Below are 18764 nucleotides of genomic sequence, written 5' to 3'. Positions count from 1 at the left end.
TTCTTATATCTGCCCAGACTGATTCCACATCTGTCTTCAGTGCCAAATCTCACTACAACACTGCTCCTTTCCTTTACTAGCAAAGCTGCACCACCTCCTTTTCCTTTCTGTCTATCCTTCCGAAAGCCTTGGATATTCAACTCCCAGATTTGGGGTTGGATTCTCCAGTCGCCGACGCTGAAATTGTGTTCAGCGAATGGCCGGAGAATTACATTTCCCGACCGAATCGGGGGCGGCGCCACTTTCGCAATGCTGTGCCGCCTCGTGCCATTTCAATGGCCTCAGGCATTTGCTGGCCAAGTTCCTGATGGCGCAGGACACGTCTGGTCTCATCTGTCAGGAAATCAGCGTGGCGGCTGCGGACTTAGTCCAGCACCACCACAAACGGGGGCGGGCCGATCCGCGGATAGAGGGGACATTATGCTGAGCTGGGGGCATTGTGGTGGAGTGTCCGGGGCATGCCAGCCGGCCGAAGTAGGGGAGTATTTTGCGGGCCGAGTCTGCGAGCGGCCTCCGCCATGCGCATGAGCAGCCATGTACCCGGCAGTTCTCTGGGGCATATCGGCGGCTAGCCCTGCTAGCCCCCATCAAAACGGGGAATCAGTGACCGTTTTGCACCAGTTTTCCTGGCATTCCCACGTTGGCATGGGATCATTCAGTCTTTATAATCAGGGGCGGGATTCTCCGACCCCCCGCCGGGTCGGAGAATCGCCGGGGGCTGGCGTGAATCCCGCCCCCACCGGTTGCCAAATTCTCCGGCACCGGATATTCGGCAGGGGTGGAAATCGCGCCGCGCCAGTTGGTGTGCCCCCCCCTGGCGATTCTCCGGCCCGCGATGGGCCGAAGTCCCGCTGCTGGAATGCCTGTCCCGCCTGCGAGGATCAAACCACCTCTCTTACCAGCGGGACAAGGCTGCCTGGGCGGGCTCCGGGGTCCTGGGGGGGGGGGGGGGGGCGCGGGGCAATCTGGCCCCGGGGGGTGCCCCCACGGTGGCCTGGCCCGCGATCGGGGCCCACCGATCCGCGGGCAGGCCTTTGCCGTGGGGGCACTCTTTTCCTTCCGCCTTCGCCATGGTCTCCACTATGGCGGAGGCGGAAGAGACCCCCTCCACTGCGCATGCGCGGGGATGCCGTGAGCGGCCGCTGACGCTCCCGCGCATGCGCCGCATGGCAAAGTCATTTACGCGCGAGCTGCCGGGGCACCAAAGGCCTTCCCCGCCAGCTGGCGGGGCGGAAATCAGTCCGGCGCGGGCCTAGCCCCTCAAGGTGAGGGCTCGGCCCCTCAAGATGCGGAGAATTCCGCACCTTTGGGACGGCGCAATGCCGGACTGATTCGCGCTGTTTTTGGCGCCGGTCGGCGGACATTGCGCCCATTGCGGAGAATCCCGCCCCATGTCTCAGTAATCGCCAACAAACAATACCATTTGTCTCTATTTGTGCTGTTTGCTCACTAATTTTGTTCTGAATGTTTTATGCATTCAGACACAAAAGGCAGGATTTACGACCACCCTGTGCATGTTTTTCGGCGACCGAGGCGGCCCGCCAGCGTGATCTACTGACCCTGCCATTGTCAATGGGATTTCCCAGTGACACCATTCCTCGTTGCCAAGAAACCCATGCGCCACCGTGGGACTGGAATTTCCCTCCAGTGTGGACAGTGGGTAAATCCTGCCCAGAGGCTTTAAGTTTGTTCTATTATCAAATTTCCATATTCTTGTCTGATTTCTTGGTGCAATATGACAGTTATACATTGCGTCCGTTCCTTTTATTTTCTGGTAGTAATCCATCTCATCACTAACCTGCGCTCCTACATTCTCCTTTAATTTTGATTTTCTAATATTCAATTCAACTGAACCCTCCCCCACCCCCCTCCACTATTTAGATGATGCAGTCTTGCAGCTGAGCTCAATCACACTACTTTCTGGCTCATCAAGCAAAGCTGACGTTAACTGCTTTAAAACTTTTTTTTTAGTTAAAATAAACATCTAGTTTAGGCAACATATAGACTGACAATGAAAAAAGGAAAGGTTTGCATTTATGTAACACATTTCATCACCACCAGACATCTCAAAACACTTTACGCCAGTTAAGTATTTTTGAAATGTAGCAATTATTGTAATGTCGGAAATGTGATGGTCATTTTGCGCATAGTAAGTTCTCATGTATAGAAATGTGATAATGTCCAGACGATAACCTGGTGAAATTTTCACTCACATTCTGTAAATTCACTACATCCAGAAGAGAGCCCCAGGTCTTGAAAAGCAGCAAATGTAACTGTGTTTTAACACCCTGAGCTGAATTTCCATTGCCGGCGGTGACAGGTCAGAATGAAGGCGGCCGACAGAAAGAATGACTGCGACATCAAGTGTCGCGATATCCCACCTCTGGCCCTGTCCCTGCCCATTTTCATGAGAGTAGGAGAATGGGGGGACGGCAGGAAAATTAAGCCGTACACATCATTACTTATCTGCATTGAAATAATTAAGCAGTTCCCTCGGAGCTCACCTTCTGAGGTTGCAAAATTCTGAACAGCTACAGCTTGTTTAGAACAGGTTGGCAATGTGGATGAAGTTGATTTTGATTGAAAAACGTGGGAGTTGTGGGAGTTCTATCCCACAGCATTGAAAATGTATTAATCATGGAGATTTCCTTACCCCCATCCTGGACTCAAGTTCTCTTCCTGCTCTAACCAATTTGAAGATTCAGATGCTTTCATTTGTTAAACCATGCACCAACTGCAGCCACAGCAATGACTGCTGAGTTGGTACAGACCATGGACAACTTCACTTCTCTGCTGTCCTGCCTTCAGTCTTGTTAATCCCCACCACAAAGCCACTAATTGGCTGTCACTCCTGACCTCTCACCAACTGACCCGGGGCGGCACGGGGCACAGTGGTTAGCACTGCTGCCTCACAGCTCCAGGGACCTGGGTTCAATGCCGGCCTCGGTTGACTGTGTGGAGTTTGCACGTTCACCCCATGTCTGCATGGGTTTCGCTTGTGTGCCCTGGTTTCCTCCTACATTCCAAAGAAATGCAGGTGAGGTGGAGTGGCCAAACTAAATTGTCCCTTAGTGTCCAAAAGATTAGATGGAGTTACTGGGTTACGTGGATAGGGACGAGGTGTGGGCTTAAGTACGGTGCTCTTTCCACGGCCAGTGCAGACTCAATGGGCCAAATGGCCTCCTTCGGCACTGTAGGGATCCTATGATTCTATGACCCTCGCCTCTACCAAAATCAGAGGCTTTGTTTCATTTCGAGAGTAAGTTCACAACCCATCTTCGGGTCATGTCTCCTCAGCCAGAGTGTAGCCCCTGATAGTTATTTTTGCTCATGATCTGTTTTAGAGAGATCTTTGAAACAATCCTTAAGAGTTTTAACATATGAGTAGTTGGAAACACATAACTTGTGAAAGGACAATCAGACTGAAAAAGAAATGTCGTACTATATTGATCTGGTCTAATTTTTCCAATGTGTTTCTGGTGGTCAAGGAAAATGTAGCTTAAATTGCATTGGGGTATTTTAATGCATCTCTGATCAGCTTCCATTGGTAATTCATAGCTAAGGTTATGAGGTGATGATAATGCTGGAAGAAAAAAGAGAGGGTCATGAATCAAAATCTGTCAGATTGAAAAGAGGGTTGGTTATAAGTAGAAACAGTTTTGAGATCAGTACTTTTTTTTAATGTATTAATGAATTGGAGAAAATTTCAAAGCTTGAAGAAGGTGCCAGTCCAGCCAGAATTTGGATATGGTCCAAACTTTTTAACTAACTCTGAGTAAAGAATCAAAAGAGAGAGTATTGCCTGGATTTTCCACCGTGTCCGCCCCAAGACTGAAAATTCCCTCCTGAAGTCAACAGACCTTTCAGATTTCCTGTCCCACTTGTGACGATTCCTGCTGTGGGCGGGACTGAATAATTTACCATTATGTGTAAAATGAAGCAATAATACAGCATGCCATCACAAACAAACATAATTTTTATTTGCATAATGCCTTTTAATGTAATAAACCATCCCAAGACCTTCATAGGAGTGTTAGCAAAATTGAACACTGAGCTACAGAAGGAGATATAATAGCAAATGACCAAATGCTTAGTTGAAGAGGATGTTAAGGAGCTGCCTGAAGGATGAAAAAGGGGCTGGGGATTTCCAGAGCTCAGAATCTTGGTTGCTGAAGGCACATCCACCAATGCTGGAGGAGTTTTTAAAATAGAGTTGCTCATAAGGTAATATTTTAGATGGTTGCAAACTTGGCAAAGTTTAGTGATATGGAGGGATGAGGCACTGGAGGGGTTTGAAAACAAGGATGAGTATTTTAAAATCAGGCCATTGATTAACCAGGAGCTTGTGTAGGTTAGTGAGTGGAGGGTTGATGGGTAAATCGGACTATAGGACTTGGCGTGGGTTAGAACACAGGGGGCAGAATTTGAATTTTTTCAAGTTTACGGAATGTAAAGCATGGGTTGCAAGCCAGAAGTACTTTGGAATAGGATAGCTAGATAGAGACAGACAGACCGACAAAGACAAGCTTTTTTTATTTGAATCCCTGGCCTTTAAGGTGAGTATACGGCCACTGATTTTTTTTTCCCTCCCCAAGGTGGAGGTAGCTTGCCACTGGATCTTCCAGTCCTGCTGAACTCAGTGGCCATTTGCATCCCCTGCTGGGATGTGGACCTAGACTCTTCACGGCTGATGTTGAAAAGCATTCATTTACAGAAAACGTAGTGGAAATCTGGGACTTATTACCCAAAAAGCTTTTTTGAGACAAGGTCATTTGCAAATTTCAAAGCTGAATTGGCTGGAAGTTCAGCAAGGATATTAACGGTCAAGGAATCAAGGTGTGTATATGGAGTTAAGGTACAGATCAGCCATGATCCAACTGCCGGGCAGAATTGGTTTGAGAGACTGAATGCCTACTTTGGGTTTCTCAGATTCCAGGAGACACAAGTTCAAAATGGAAAGTTAGTTGGAAAGAGGAAAGTCAACCAGAACTACTTTGCTAAAGGATATTGAACTTACAAAATAAGGGTGACTGAGGAAGCCATTGAATCAGGCAAGTGAAGACACTTATATGTGTTTCTGGAGAGAGAAAAGACTGAGGTGTGGCCTAATAATGGCTGAGTACGGCTGACCTGCGAAAATGTGAGAAGCTTTTTTCAATTTGAATCCCTGTTCTTTACGGTGAGTACATGCGCCTAGATTCTACCCGCCCGGAGGCAGCTTGCCATTTTCCACAAGCGGGATCTTCCACTCCTGCCGAATTCAATGGTCATTTGCATTCTTCATCAGCCACGCTGCTGGGGAACCCCCCCACCCCCCTGTGGGAAGGGCTGGAATGTTCCATGGTGTGCATAGAGGAACAAGAAATACTTAAGAGACCTTAATAGCCACGGAATGGAAGACGTGGTTATGTAATTAAAAGGAAAATACTTAACTTTCCTGCTATGGCAACTTTCGCATCATATTTTATCAAGCTACTTTTGGTAACCAGAGTTTCCTTGTTTTAATGGGTTTTATTTTTCAGGTCCAGAACAACCAAGATGAGGTCAAGAAGATGTACTTGACCCCACCTCCACCTGTGAAACAGTTCCTCATCTCACCCCCAGCCTCTCCTCCAGTTGGATGGCATCCGATTGAAGATGCTACTCCCACCATTAATTATGACCTTCTGCGTGCAATTGCTACTCTTGGTCCAGGTGGGACATAGCATTATGAGTAAAGTAAAATTGAATGATTCTGTAGATTTAGTGTGCATGTGTTCTGAGCATGTTTTTTTTAATTCCAAAATTGATGTCAGAAGGCATTAAATAAATGTATTAAATTGATTATAATCCCATCGTTAAGTACGGTGAAACAGTTGCTGTCAGTTTTTACTTGCTGCTGAGATTAACAATCTCTCCTTTAGAAAATTACATTCACTAAACATTGGTAAGAACGTTCTAAGCCCACAAAGCCAAGTCAAGCTCAATGAGCAGGTAGTATTTGAGTGCAAATGCGTCTCGGAGTTGAGCATTTATGTTTAAATAGCCCACAGTGTGTTACCATCAATACTTTTTGGCTGTAGCAACTTTACAACTTTTATGATTGATCGATGGTATGCTGCATAGTGAATAGTGAGCACTGTCTTTTCTCCTGTCGAAGAAAGATTATCCTCCGTCCCAGAGGATCCCTTTTGGGCTTTCCTGTGAGAGATCTTTGAACATCAAGGTTTCACTCTTCCAAAGTGTTTTTAAAGTCTATTGATTAGGAACAATCCACAGTGAAACCATTGTCCCACAAAGAAGCATTCTGAGCTAGATTAGATCTGAGACGCATTGAGATGTCATCTGTTGTGGCTTAGTTACTCAGCTACAATTGGATATTGGATATTAGTTACTATTGGATATTGACCTGAACTTGCTATTAATTCTTCAGGTATAAGCTGTAAGCATTTGATTGAGTCTTTTATTGTCACAAAAATATGCAAGCAAAATATTTACTGTCACCTGAATTAAAGTAATGCAATAAAGTAAAGAACTATATGGATTAAAATATTTGAACAATGTATAACTTTTCAGTTTTCAGTGCCCTCTGTTGGTCTATAGCAGCAGATTTTTTGAATAGTTACTATGTATTTTGAATGGACATTCTCACTTAATGGTATAGTGAATTATGCAAAAGCAAAATACTGTGGACAAATCAGATTTGTTGATATTAATTTTTTTTTTTTTAATTTTAAATGTTAAGATTGTACGTTGTAATGTGTGGTGTGCAAAGGTTTGCTCTGCATGTGAGTTACTCAGGGATGGCATTTCTTTTTTTATAAATTTAGCATATCAAATTCATTTTTTCCAATTAAGGGGCAATTTAGCTTGGCCAATCCACCTACCCTGCACATCTTTTGGATTGTGGGGGCGAAACCCACACAAATACAGGGAGAATGTACAAATTCCACACGGACAGTGTCTCAGAGCCGGGATCGAACCTGGTCCTCGGCGCCATGAGGCAGCAGTGCTATCCACTGCGCCACCATGCTGCCCTTGGGGATGGCATTTTTTGACTTTATGGGACACATTTTTGCCTGGAGACCTGTTTCAGTGTGAAAATGGCCGCACTGAATTTTTTGGTTTGAATTCCGATCTTCCTCTGAATTCCTAACTCCGCAGGCTACAGAAAATAGGATTAGAATAGGTGCTTGATAGCTGGCGCAACATGATGGGCCAAAGGGCCTCTTTCTGTGCTGTAGAACGCTGACACAAGGTGTTTTTCAGGTATTTTTGTGGGTTGGGAATACCTAGTCTGCAAAGCAGACATCCACCTCTGCCAAGCATTAGAGCAATGATTAGGTATCATAATGTGTTTTAATACGGTGATACACCATAGGGATCAGCCTGCAAAGTGGTATGTTAAGATCCAGGACAAGCCCCCAAACACTTTATTTTTAATTTGTAAAACTATGAGAAAAGGATATTTCACCCCATAAGTGATGACTCTGACCAATAGGTCGCTTTTATGTTAAATCAAACTTTATTTAAACACAGAATGAACCACATCAACATCAAAGAAATAACATTACCATTATCAGTTAAATAGTTCTTAAACAAAAGAACAAACTTGAACTGACTATCTACGCATGTCAGAAATCCAATGAAAGAAACCAATGTAGTTCAAATGTCCTTATAAATAAAGTTAACAAAAAACGGTCCCTTGCTCATCTGCGTGTAGACTTTTCGGAGAGAGAACCTTTCAAGAACAATCTGAAAATCCTTCTGCCTTATCAGATTCTTCTGCTTAAACTGTCAGAATTTGGCAAAACTGCTATTCAACTTAAACACTTTTAGCAGACAGCAAAACTACAGACAGACCTGGACTCTCCTAATAATTACATCATCCGTATCCCACAATGATGTTCCATAATCTGTTGAGCTAGGACTACATACAATCCCTCATAAATTATCTATTCTCCAGGGAATCTCCAGCAATCATCACAATGTTCCATTCGGCATCTCTCTGTAAAGAGGTAAATGGTTAAAATCAATAATAACCTCACCTTTTATGATCTTTTAGTTACAGCTTTAGCAGACACAGTCCTAGGTTTTTAAATAATATTACACCTTAACCCAGGTTTTTAAAAACCTTACTGCAACAGATATGAAATCTAATATATAAACACCAATTTCTTACAGGAGGTTGACCCATATATTGACCAGCATTATGTAATCGTTCATATATGTATTACAATATTTTTCCAATGGAAAAAGTACCCTGATGCAGTGAAAAATGTTACAAAATGTCCTGTCAATCTTTGGTGTCATCTTTTATAGTATAATTTAAATGGAGTGAACTCTGGGATGAACTAAACAAAAACTGCATTTTGACAATTGAAAAAAATCTAACCACCTGCTCCTCTCCATTGATTGGCAAGCATTCTGCTTTGAAATTGAAATGAGCATCTTCAGTTCTTTCCTTCTCAGAGAGTACTCTATTGTTTGAACAGTTTTGACCATTACGAATGCGTGGCAATTTTTCAAGTGCTTCAGGTTTCATGGACTAAGGACAATAGGTGTTCCATTTACTTGAGAATGAGTGGTAGATTTAAGAGGCTGTAATAAAGGATTGTGTCTTTGATGTGGTCTGTGGCTTGTTGACACAAGCTAATAGGATTAAAAATATTAAAAGATTTTTTCAGATGGAAGAATTAATTTTTTCTCAGTTTCAGTGATGTGTTCCGTATTCTTCGTTTGTCAGAGGGTTACTGACGGTAGAGGACGTGTACGTGACGATAGACTGGCAATCTCTTCTCAGACCTGTTCACGACCAGCAGCCAATTGAGGGAAGTGGGGGTTGAAGGGGAGGTGATAGCTAGGGAGGGGGGAAGTTAGGGGGAGTACGAAAGGGGGCAGGGAATGCCTCCTGGAAGGAGGGGGGCTCTCAAAGAACAGAGAAGGAGCGAGGAGGAGGGCCACCCACAAGAGGGAGCACAAACCCCTCCCACACAGGCTGAACCGGGGAAACAAACCCACCCACCCTCCCTTGAAAACCCAAACTAAAGGGGGGAACGGGACATCCCCCCTCGCCCAGCCCCAACCAATAAAACAAAGACAACCGGCAAGTGAGGGGAAGGATCCCAGCAATATTTGTAAATATGTTGGTAAAGCTGGGTGCAACACCTGCCACCAACCAGTAGGAGCCCAGGAAGAACCCGTCAAAATACTGTAAAAATTAACATGACTGTAGAAATGTAAAATAGTATTGGGACCTCAGTCACGGTTATGGTGACAGCGAGTGGCTCGTGTTTTGTCGTTTCTATTTTGTTACTTGCCATTACTGTTGTTATATTGTTATTTATTTGCAAAACTCCGTTTTCCACTTCCAAATGCCAATAAAAATATTTTTTGAGAAAAGGATTCTCCATTTGAGACACTGAGTGCTGACGCCGAGACTGAATCGCAAGAGTTCTACATTGACAAAAGCAGTGCTGGTCCTGAAGCGATTCAGGACATGTTCATGGACTAGCACTGGTGCATCATGGAACTAGTGCAATTTCAACCAATGGCGGAGTCTGATTTGCCGGGGTTGGGATTGAAACTGGCGAACAGGCTGCAGCCGCATATAAGCACCCCACTCCCCACACACGCGTTCCAGCCAAGGTGATGCCACAATGAAGAGCAACCCCGAGATTCGCAGATGCGGAGCTAGAGACATTGTTTCATGGCATGGAGGAGAGGCGGGAGACCCTGTTTTCCGAGGTGGGTGGAGGCTGCCACCCGCGGATGTAAACTGGGCTTGGGCACAGATGGCAGAGGCTTTGAGCACCGTTGGCCCCACCAGCAGTACCGGACAGGAGTGCCGGAAGAAGCTGCATGACCTCCTCACGACGGCCAGGGTGAGTCACCCCGTTTGTGCTCCTGGCATCAACTCCATTGCACACACACCCATGCCCATAGCCCCCCCACCCGCAAGTGGCCCCCACCAGTTGGAGGGGTAGGCAGTGCTGCGTGACAGAGAGATCTCCCCAGGCCAGCCAGGGTGAGCCTCCTGCACCACCCTGGCACGAACCCCCGTCCCACACACCCATAGCCCCACCCCACTCCCAGGGGTGACCGAGCCCCAACCATTGGCAGTCCACGCACATCCTACTCTGCATCACATGCCACACCCGTACCACTGACCATGGCCGGGTGCCCTGCACACACAGGTCACCAGCCGTCGACTCCCTCTGCTGCCCATATCAAAATGTCTCACACTATGCATTGTCTGTCTTCACCGCCCCCCCCCCCCCCCCCCCCCCCCACTACCCCAGGATAAGATGTCCCACAACTGCAGGGAGAGAGAAAAGACCAGAGGGGTCCCGCTGAATGTGCGGCCCCTCACCGCTGCAGAGGAGAGGGCATCGGACCTGGTCGGTGGGCCTAGAGACCAGGCAGTCGCTGAGGTGGAGGTCAGCATCAGGAATGCAAGTGAGCTCTCTCTGGATTGTGGTGTCCTGATGGCATCTGTGGCACAATTCCATCACCCCCCCAACACTACCAACACCCCACCACCCCAACCCATGACCTAACCAAGCGTCTTGTCTTTTGTCTTGCAGGATCACCCCGCCCGCGGCAACCCCGAGACTCAACTGGCGACAAGGCAGGACCTGCAGGCGACATGCACCCCGAGCCGCATCCCCGCGAGGGATGACACTGACTTCTTGGCACTGCTGCAACTGGCACTCTCCACCATCCCAGAGACACTCACCTCGGATGGGTACTTTAGTGAAAAGGCTCCTGGGATACTATCTGGTGCGCTCCACACATGTGCTGCGGTATATCAAGTGGAGACAGGAATCCCCGATGGGGCAGATGATCGGAGGGCGGTCTGACCCCAGGGACTAGCTGCTGTCCAGACGGGTCTTAGGATTCTGGAAATGGTGGCCCCATCAATGTTGGAGATACAGTCGCAGAGCCGGGGACTACATGAGGGGTTGTCAGCAAACATCCAGCACCTGCAGGGCATTTGGAGGGACAGAAGGATGTGCCGAACATGTGTGCCACTCAGGCTAACACCACATAGGTGGCGTCTGTGGTGGAGTCCTTAGGTGCGACGGTATCGGCCATGGGTCACAATGTCCATGGCCTGGGTGGCCTGGGGCAGGGACAGGGCGGCTTTGTCACAGACAGCTATGCACCAGAGCCACATGAACATTGCAGCGGTGCTCCAGAACCTGGTCAAATCATAATGGACTAGGGCTATGGGCATCAATGGCATTGGCGCCCGCTGGCTGACCTGAATCAGAGGGACCTGGCACAGACATTGAGCGATGTCGCACAGTCCCTATGCTTCATGGCCGCAAGCATGGAGACTCTGGTCAATATGAGGGAGGACCTCCAGGACTGACAGCGGCAGGTGATGGCGGAGCTCCTGGAGCCCACTCCAGCCACACCCCTGACCCATGGTGTAGCCTGGGGCAATCAGGCACCCCGAGGGAGGATGAGGTGATGTGGCCTGTGCCGGTGAGACCCACAAGGTAGGTGCTGAAACACCACAGCACCTCTGAATTCCCACCCCCCCCCATCCCCCCCACCTGTCCTTAGTGCATCTGATGCGCAGCGGGCAGAACAGGGTGGCACCATGCCACCTGTAACACTGAAAGATAGCTAGACCCATCCAGGCCCAATCGCTTCAGAGGACTGATGCCAAAGGGGACCCAGGTCACATGGCGTGATCGCAGCAAGCCGCCTCCACTCCTGATGTACTGCCTGAGAAACCACCTAGATGGAGCAGTATGGCCCTTAAGGCCAGAATGGTGGACGCCTGTTAAGTTGGCACTGGTGTGGAGACTTCCGGTAGCAACATGTAGGCAGAGGTCACACGTTGGGTGGCTCCTCCTAGAGCTTTCATTTTTTGGCCCTTTTAACCTAGATTTGCGGGGAAATTTTATATGATTGATCTCCAGGAAAACTGCGGCAACAAAAGAATGTTGAAAAACCAGTGGAAAAATACGGGTCGGCAAGGAGCGAGCGACATTCCCACTGAAAACTCGAGTTCAGTACGGAGTTCTGTGGGAGGAAAGATGGCGGGAGCAAGCTCGCCGGGTGGGGCTGTGCCCATTACAGTGACTAAGCTGGCTGAGGTGATGGCGGTGGAGTTTGAGCGGCAGTTCATCCAGCATTTTGATAGGCATTGGACGGATATGATGGACTCGCTCAAGGAGTTGGTGGACGATACGCTGGCCCCGATTAAGGAGGCTTTGGGACGACGTTGACAGCGGTGTGGGAGCAAGGAGAGGTATTGAAGTGTGTGGAGGAGGCATTGTCACGGCACAACAACCTGTTAACCTCGATGGGAGAGGAGCTCCACCAACCGGGATAAGTTCAACTTGTGCAACCGACCCCATCCCGTGACACCTGCATCCCTAAGTATCTGAAACTTTCCCCGACTACCCTAAACGGCAGCCCCCTCAGCCGACCCTCCTGGCCCCTCACCTGGACTACAAACAACTCACTCTTTGCCACATTCAGTTTATACCCTGAGAACCGGCCGAATTCCCTCAAGATTCCCATAATTCCATCCATCCCAGCCACTGGATCCGTGATGTATAAGAGCAGGTCGTCGGCGTATAACGAAACTCTGTGTTCCACTCCCCCCCCCCCCCCCCCCCCCCCCAGCCCCTTCCAACCCCTTGAAGCTCTCAGGGTTGCCAGCGGCTCTATTGCTAGCTCATACAACAGTGGGGAGAGGGGGCACCCCTGTCTTGTCCCCCGGTACAGTCTAAAATAGTCAGACATCATCCTATTCGTCCTTACACTAGCCTCCAGAGCCTGGTACAGCAGCCTAACCCAGTCGATAAAGCCCTCCCCGAACCCAAATAGCCCCAACACCTCCCATAAATAGTCCCACTCAACCCGGTCAAAAGCCTTTTCGGCATCCATTGCCACGACTACCTCTACCTCCCTACTCTCCGGGGGCATCATGATCACATTTAGCAGCCTTCTTAGGTTGGCCACCAGATACCTGCCCTTGACGAACCCAGTTTGGTCTTCCATAATAATGTCTGTCACACAGTCCTCAATCCTAGAAGCCAAAAGCTTGGCCAGTAATTTTGCATCGACATTGAGCAGAGAGATGGGCCTATAGGACCCCCATGCCCCCGGGCCTTTTTCCCGTTTCAGTATCAGGGAGATGGTGGCCTGTGACATCGTCGGGGGTAAAACCCCTCTGTCTCTTGCCTCATTAAAAACCCTAACCAGCACCGGCCCCACTATCCCAGAGAACTTTTTATAGAACTTCACCGGATACCCATCCGGCCCCAGGGCTTTTCCCAATTGCATGACCCTCAAGCCCTCCAATATTTCTTCGGTCGTAATCGGGGCCCCCAGCCCGTCTACCAACCCCCTACCCACTTTTGGGAAGGACAGTCCGTCCAAAAAGCACCTCATCCCATCCAGCCCCGCGGGGGGTTCCGAGGTATAAAGCTTACTGTAGAAGTCCCTGAACACCTTGTTCAGCCCTGCCGGATCTCCTAGCAGGTTCCCCCCTCCGTCGACTACATTCCCTATTTCCCGAGCCGCCTCCCTCGTCCTCAGTTGCTGTGCCAGCATTCTACTGGCTTTCTCCCCATGCTCATAGATCGCGCCCCTCACCTTCCTAAGCTGCTCCACCGCCTTAACTGTGGACAACAACACCCCAAACTCCGTCTGCAGCCTTCGTCATTCCCTTAATAGCTCTGCCCTCGGGGTCTCCACACACCTCCTGTCTATCTGTAAGATCTCCTTTACGAGTCAGTCCATTTCTGCCCTGTCCATCCTGTCCCTATGTGCTCGAATCGAGATCAGCTCCCCTCTCACCACTGCCTTCAGCGCCTCCCAGAGCACCGCAGCTGAGACTTCTCCTGTGTCATTGACCTGCAGGTAGTTTTGCATACATTTCCTCACCCTCTCACACACCGCTTCATCCGCTAACAGACCAACCTCTAACCTCCATTGTGGGCGCTGAAAGCTTTCCTTACGGACCTGCAGATCAAACCAATGCATGGTCCGAAATAGCGATCGCCGAATACTCTACGTCCGTCACCCCTGACAGCAAATCCCTGCTCATGATGAAAAAATCAATTCAGGAATTCACCTTATGAACATGTGAATAGAACGAAAACTCCTTCCCCGTCGGCCGACTAGCCCTCCATGGGTCAACCCCCCCCCTTTTGCTCCATGAACCCCCTCGGTTCCTTTGCCATTGCCTGCACCCTACCCGTTTTTGAACACGACCGGTCCAGGTCGGGGTCAAGGACTGTGTTAAAATCACCTCCCATAATCAGCCTGTGCGAGTTCAGGTCAGGTATCTTCCCCAGCAGTCTCTTGATAAAATCCACATCATCCCAATTTGGGGCATAGACATTGACCCAAACTACCCTCACCCCCTTGAGCTTGCCACTCACCATGACAAATCTACCTCCCCCTTCCGAAATTGTGCTACCCACCTCGAATTGCACCCTTTGTTAATCAAAATCGCGGCCCCTCTGGTCTTAATATCCAGCCCCGAGTGGAAGACCTGGCTAATCCAGCCCTTCCTTAATCTGACCTGGTCAGCTACTTTCAGATGAGTCTCCTGTAGCATAATTACGTCCACCTTCAGCGCCCTCAGATGCGCGAACACACGTGCCCTCTTTACCGACCCGTTTAACCCTCTATCGTTCCAGGTGTTCAGCGTGGTTGGGCGGCACCGTGCCCCCCCCCCCCCCCTTCGCCAATCAGCTATCTACTTTTTTGGGCCCGGCCCTAGACCCTGTTTCGCACCCCCCTGGCCCGCCTCCTGGCAGCCCCCACCTCCGACCTCCTCCATGTTACTAAGCCCAAGTCCCTCCCTCGTCAGCAGATCATCAACCCCCCTTCCCCCCCTAGCAACAACACCCTGCAACCTAACCCCTGCCATAAACATAGCTATATGCACACCCTCCACCTGGCTTCCATAGACCAGCTCACTCAGTTAGCCTGGTGGCTCTCGACTCCGGCGCCAACAAGTCTCCCACATATTGTTCCCTCTGACCCATCCCCCTCGCCCATCAACACCACTTCCCCAAACCAGCCATCCTCGAGCAATTGCTCTGAAAAAAACAAGAAACAAAGAAAACCCCGATACTAGTGCAATTCAAGTAATACACAGTAAGTAATAGGCACTTCCAACCACCCACATCAGAACACAAAAAGCTCCCAGAACCAAATACCTTTACTTCCCTCTTCATCAACAAAAACTCGAATACAGAAGAAAAAAAAAAGAAACAAGAAAAACATATAAACATCACTCAATAACTTTTTAACTTAAGTCCAAAAGTCCTCAGTTCGGCAACAGCCCTTCTCTCTTAGCGAAGTCCATCGCGTCCTCGTCTCCTCAAAATAATGATGCTGTCCCTCGTGCGTGACCCAAAGCGTTCCGGGTATAGCAGCTCAAACTTCACCTGCTTCTTAAACAAAATCTCTTTGACTTGCCTGTAGCCTGCCCTATTTCTGGCCACCTCCACGCTCAGGTCCTGGTATATGCGCAAGACACTATTGCTCCAATTGCAGCTCCGCGTGCGCTTGGCCCACTGTAGCCGCCGCTCCTTGGCCAGGAACCTGTGGAACCTGACCACCATCGCTCGGGTGGGGCCCCCGACTCGAAGCTGCCTCGCCAGAGCTCTGTGCGCCCTGTCCACCTCCAACGGACGAGGGAAGACATCATTCCCCAATAGCTTCTGGAACACGTCTGCCACATACACGGCAGCATACACTCCCTCAACCCTCTCCGGGAGACCAACGATTCTTAAATTCTGCCGATGGGACCTATTTTCCAGGTCCTCCACCTTCTCTAGAAGCCTTTTTTGTTGGCCTTTCAGCCTCCCCATCTTCACCTCCACCACCGTTTGGTGATCCTCCTGCTCCTCCAGCGTCTTCTCCAGCTTCTGGATTGTCCGATCCTGGGCATCCATCCTTGACTGATTTCTGGATCAGGTCTAAACTGTCCCGTTTCAGCGCGGTGAAGCCCTCTTGGATGACCTTCAACAGATGCTCCGTTGTTGGCTGGGCTGTCTGCACCGGGGTCTGGACATCTGCCATATTGTCCTCAGCAGCAGCTTCTACACTGCCCTTGTATGCCCACTTCTTCAACTGTTTACGATTCTTTCTGCTTCTTAATTCCATACACCTATATCTGGAGTCAGTGCCTGAGTGCCTAGGCCTTCAGATCCAGCGCTCAAAAGCACAAAAAAGTCGGGGGAAAAGGTCCAAAAGTCCGACCAGAGCGAGAGCCACCAAATGTGCGACTTACTCCCTCATAGCTGCCACCGGAAGTCTATTATTATAGATGGTAACTAGGGGCAGGATTTGGTTCCGCTCACTGGGCGGGACTGGGCAGTGGTTATGACTGACAGGATGGGGAGGGGAGGGTGAGAGACCCCTAGTCTGAATGGTAAGGTGGAATGTGAGGGTGTTGGGTGGATCGGTGAAGCTAGCAAGAGTCTTCTCGCATTTGAAGAGCTTGAGAGCCGATGTGGTGCTGTTGCAGGAGACCCAGTTGAGGGTGAAGGATTAGGTGAGGCTTCGGAAGGGCTTGGTGAGTCAGGCATTTCACTCAGGCTTTGATAGGACCTGGGTTGGGGGGGGGGGGGGGGGGGTAGTGATACTGGTGGGCAAGAGAGTGAGGTTGCATATGGAGAAGGTGGTGACTCAGGGGGGGCAGGTATGTTATAGTAACGGGTACTTTGGACGGGAGGCTGGTGATGTTGGCTGGTGTGTATCCCCTGAATTGGGATGCTGAAGGGTTTATGAAGAGGATGGTGGCTGCAATCCTGAATTTAGATATGCATCAGTTAATTCTGGGTGGGGACTTAAATACAGTGTTGAATCCAAAGGTGGATAGGTCTAAGCATCGCTACATGACCCCCTCAGGCCGTGTTTAGTAAGGTGATGGGAGGGAGCGGATCCGTGACGGTTTCTGCACCAGGGGGTATTCACCTTTTCGCTGGTGCATAATGTGTACTCCAGGATTGACTTCTTTATTATGGGGAAGTCGTTGTTGTCAAGCGTGAGGAAAGCAGAATACTCGGCGATTGTTATTTTGGATAATGCTCTGCATTTGGTGGATGTGGTCCAGGAGAAGGAGCCGGCACGGAGGCCAGTGTGCAGGTTCGACATGGGGCTGCATGCAGACCTGAATTTCTGTGTAAAGATGGGAAAGGTGATTGATGACTGTGGGGTTCAATAGGAACGGGCAGGTTTTGCTATCAGTGGTCCGGGAGGCACTGAAGGCGGTGGTAAGGGGCGAGATCATCTCGTTTAAAGCTCAGGTGGACAGGGAGGCAAGAGAGGAGAGCTGGTGGTGGTGCCAGAGCAGCTGAACAAGGCATTTGAGGAGTATTATAAATGCTTGCATAGGTCGAGCCCCGGGGCACAAGTCGGATATGAAGAATATTTGGGGGGGGGGGGGGGGGGTTGGAGTGTCCTAGAGAAGGAGAGGGCAGGGCTGGAAGAGCCAGTGGGGGTCAAGGAGGTTCGGGCAGCGATAGGGATGATGCAAATCGGCAAAGCACCGGGGCTGGATGGGTTCCTGGTGGAATTTTATAAAAAGCTTTTGGATAGGCTGCCGTCGCTTTTAGTGGAAACGTTTGAAGATGCTGTGGCTAAGGGGGCGTTCCCGGAGACGATGAGACAGGCATCCACTTTGCTGTTATTAAAGAAGGATAAGGGCCCAGTTGAGTGTGGGTAGTATGCCAAGATTCTTGCCAAGGTGTGGCCGCTTAGATTGGAAGATTGCCTTCTTCAGGTGATTGACAGTTTTATGGATTGTTTCCCTTTTCTTTCAGCTTGAGAAGGAGTATGTCAGATCACCCTGCTGTGATGCTAACCACAATGTTTGGAACCAATCTTGCTATGATTGATGGTTTCTCACCACATCAAAAACAGCTAAATGCTTTCTACTGTGAAAAGGAGGAAGTGGAAGCGCTTAGCTGCTTTTGATGTGGTGAGGAGCTGTCAATCATAGCCAAATTGTTTATAAACCTTGTGGGATGGTAAGAATAGATTTACAGTGATTTTTTACTCTACTGCCTGGATTGCTCTTCAGCTTTCAGGCAGGGGTTTCTGCTGGGGCTCTCTGGTGTGGCCTCTGCTGAGGGTTTCTATTGGGGGTCCACGTTGGAGGGGTCTGATAAGGGATCTGATGAGGGTCTCTGTTCGGAGTCTGATGGGGATCTTTGTTAGGGGTTTCTGTTGGAGGGGTCTGTTGGGGGTCTCTGTTTGGGGAGTCTGATGGAGGGTCGCATGGGGGTCTCTAATTGGGACTTCGAGGGGTCTGATTGTAGGACTGGAGGAGTTAGTGGGGGGTGTAAGATCACCCTCATGTGTGCATGCTGTGTGGAGGTGATCTGTTACTCCCATGGTGGGTGTGGAGGATGCCCAACGTGTCAGCCCGGGGTGGCAGGATTTGCATTATGGGGGGGAGGGGGGCCTGCCGTCAGACCTCGGTATCGGGCCAACCACTCAAAATGGTGGGCCGAAACCAGGATTCCTCCCGCACGCGCTCCACCATGCACAAATTAGTATGGAAAAGGAAAGGGAATCGCTCCTGGGTGTTGCTCCTAACACCAGCAGGGAACAGTCATGAGGAAAAATGGAAAAGGAAAGCTTTTCTGAACATGATTACCGCCCCGCATTGTTCCCAGCACAATAAGTAGCATTGGCAGAATAGGGAACTCTAGCACAGTCAGTTCGAAGGACTGCAGTCCTGCCACATCCAGCCGTAAATGGTGGTGGCCAATTGAACAACTCACTGGAGG

At 49.3% G+C, this 18764-nt stretch overlaps 1 protein-coding gene across 3 annotated transcripts in view; it reads left to right on the top strand.

Moving 5' to 3' along the window:
• LOC140416342 (calcipressin-3-like) overlaps nt 1-18764 on the top strand; it is a 353570-nt gene that overhangs the window by 308451 nt on the left and 26355 nt on the right. For all 3 annotated transcript variants that reach the window (XM_072501121.1, XM_072501122.1, XM_072501123.1), the window contains one exon: nt 5523-5694. In XM_072501121.1, the coding sequence (XP_072357222.1) occupies nt 5523-5694 (172 nt within the window). The remainder of the gene's footprint in view (nt 1-5522; nt 5695-18764) is intronic.

The sequence above is a fragment of the Scyliorhinus torazame genome, chromosome 1 (genome assembly GCF_047496885.1).
Source record: "Scyliorhinus torazame isolate Kashiwa2021f chromosome 1, sScyTor2.1, whole genome shotgun sequence".
Classification (NCBI taxonomy): Eukaryota; Metazoa; Chordata; class Chondrichthyes; order Carcharhiniformes; family Scyliorhinidae; genus Scyliorhinus; species Scyliorhinus torazame.
Note: the sequence above shows the minus strand (reverse complement) of the source record. Positions and strands in the feature narration are given on the sequence as shown.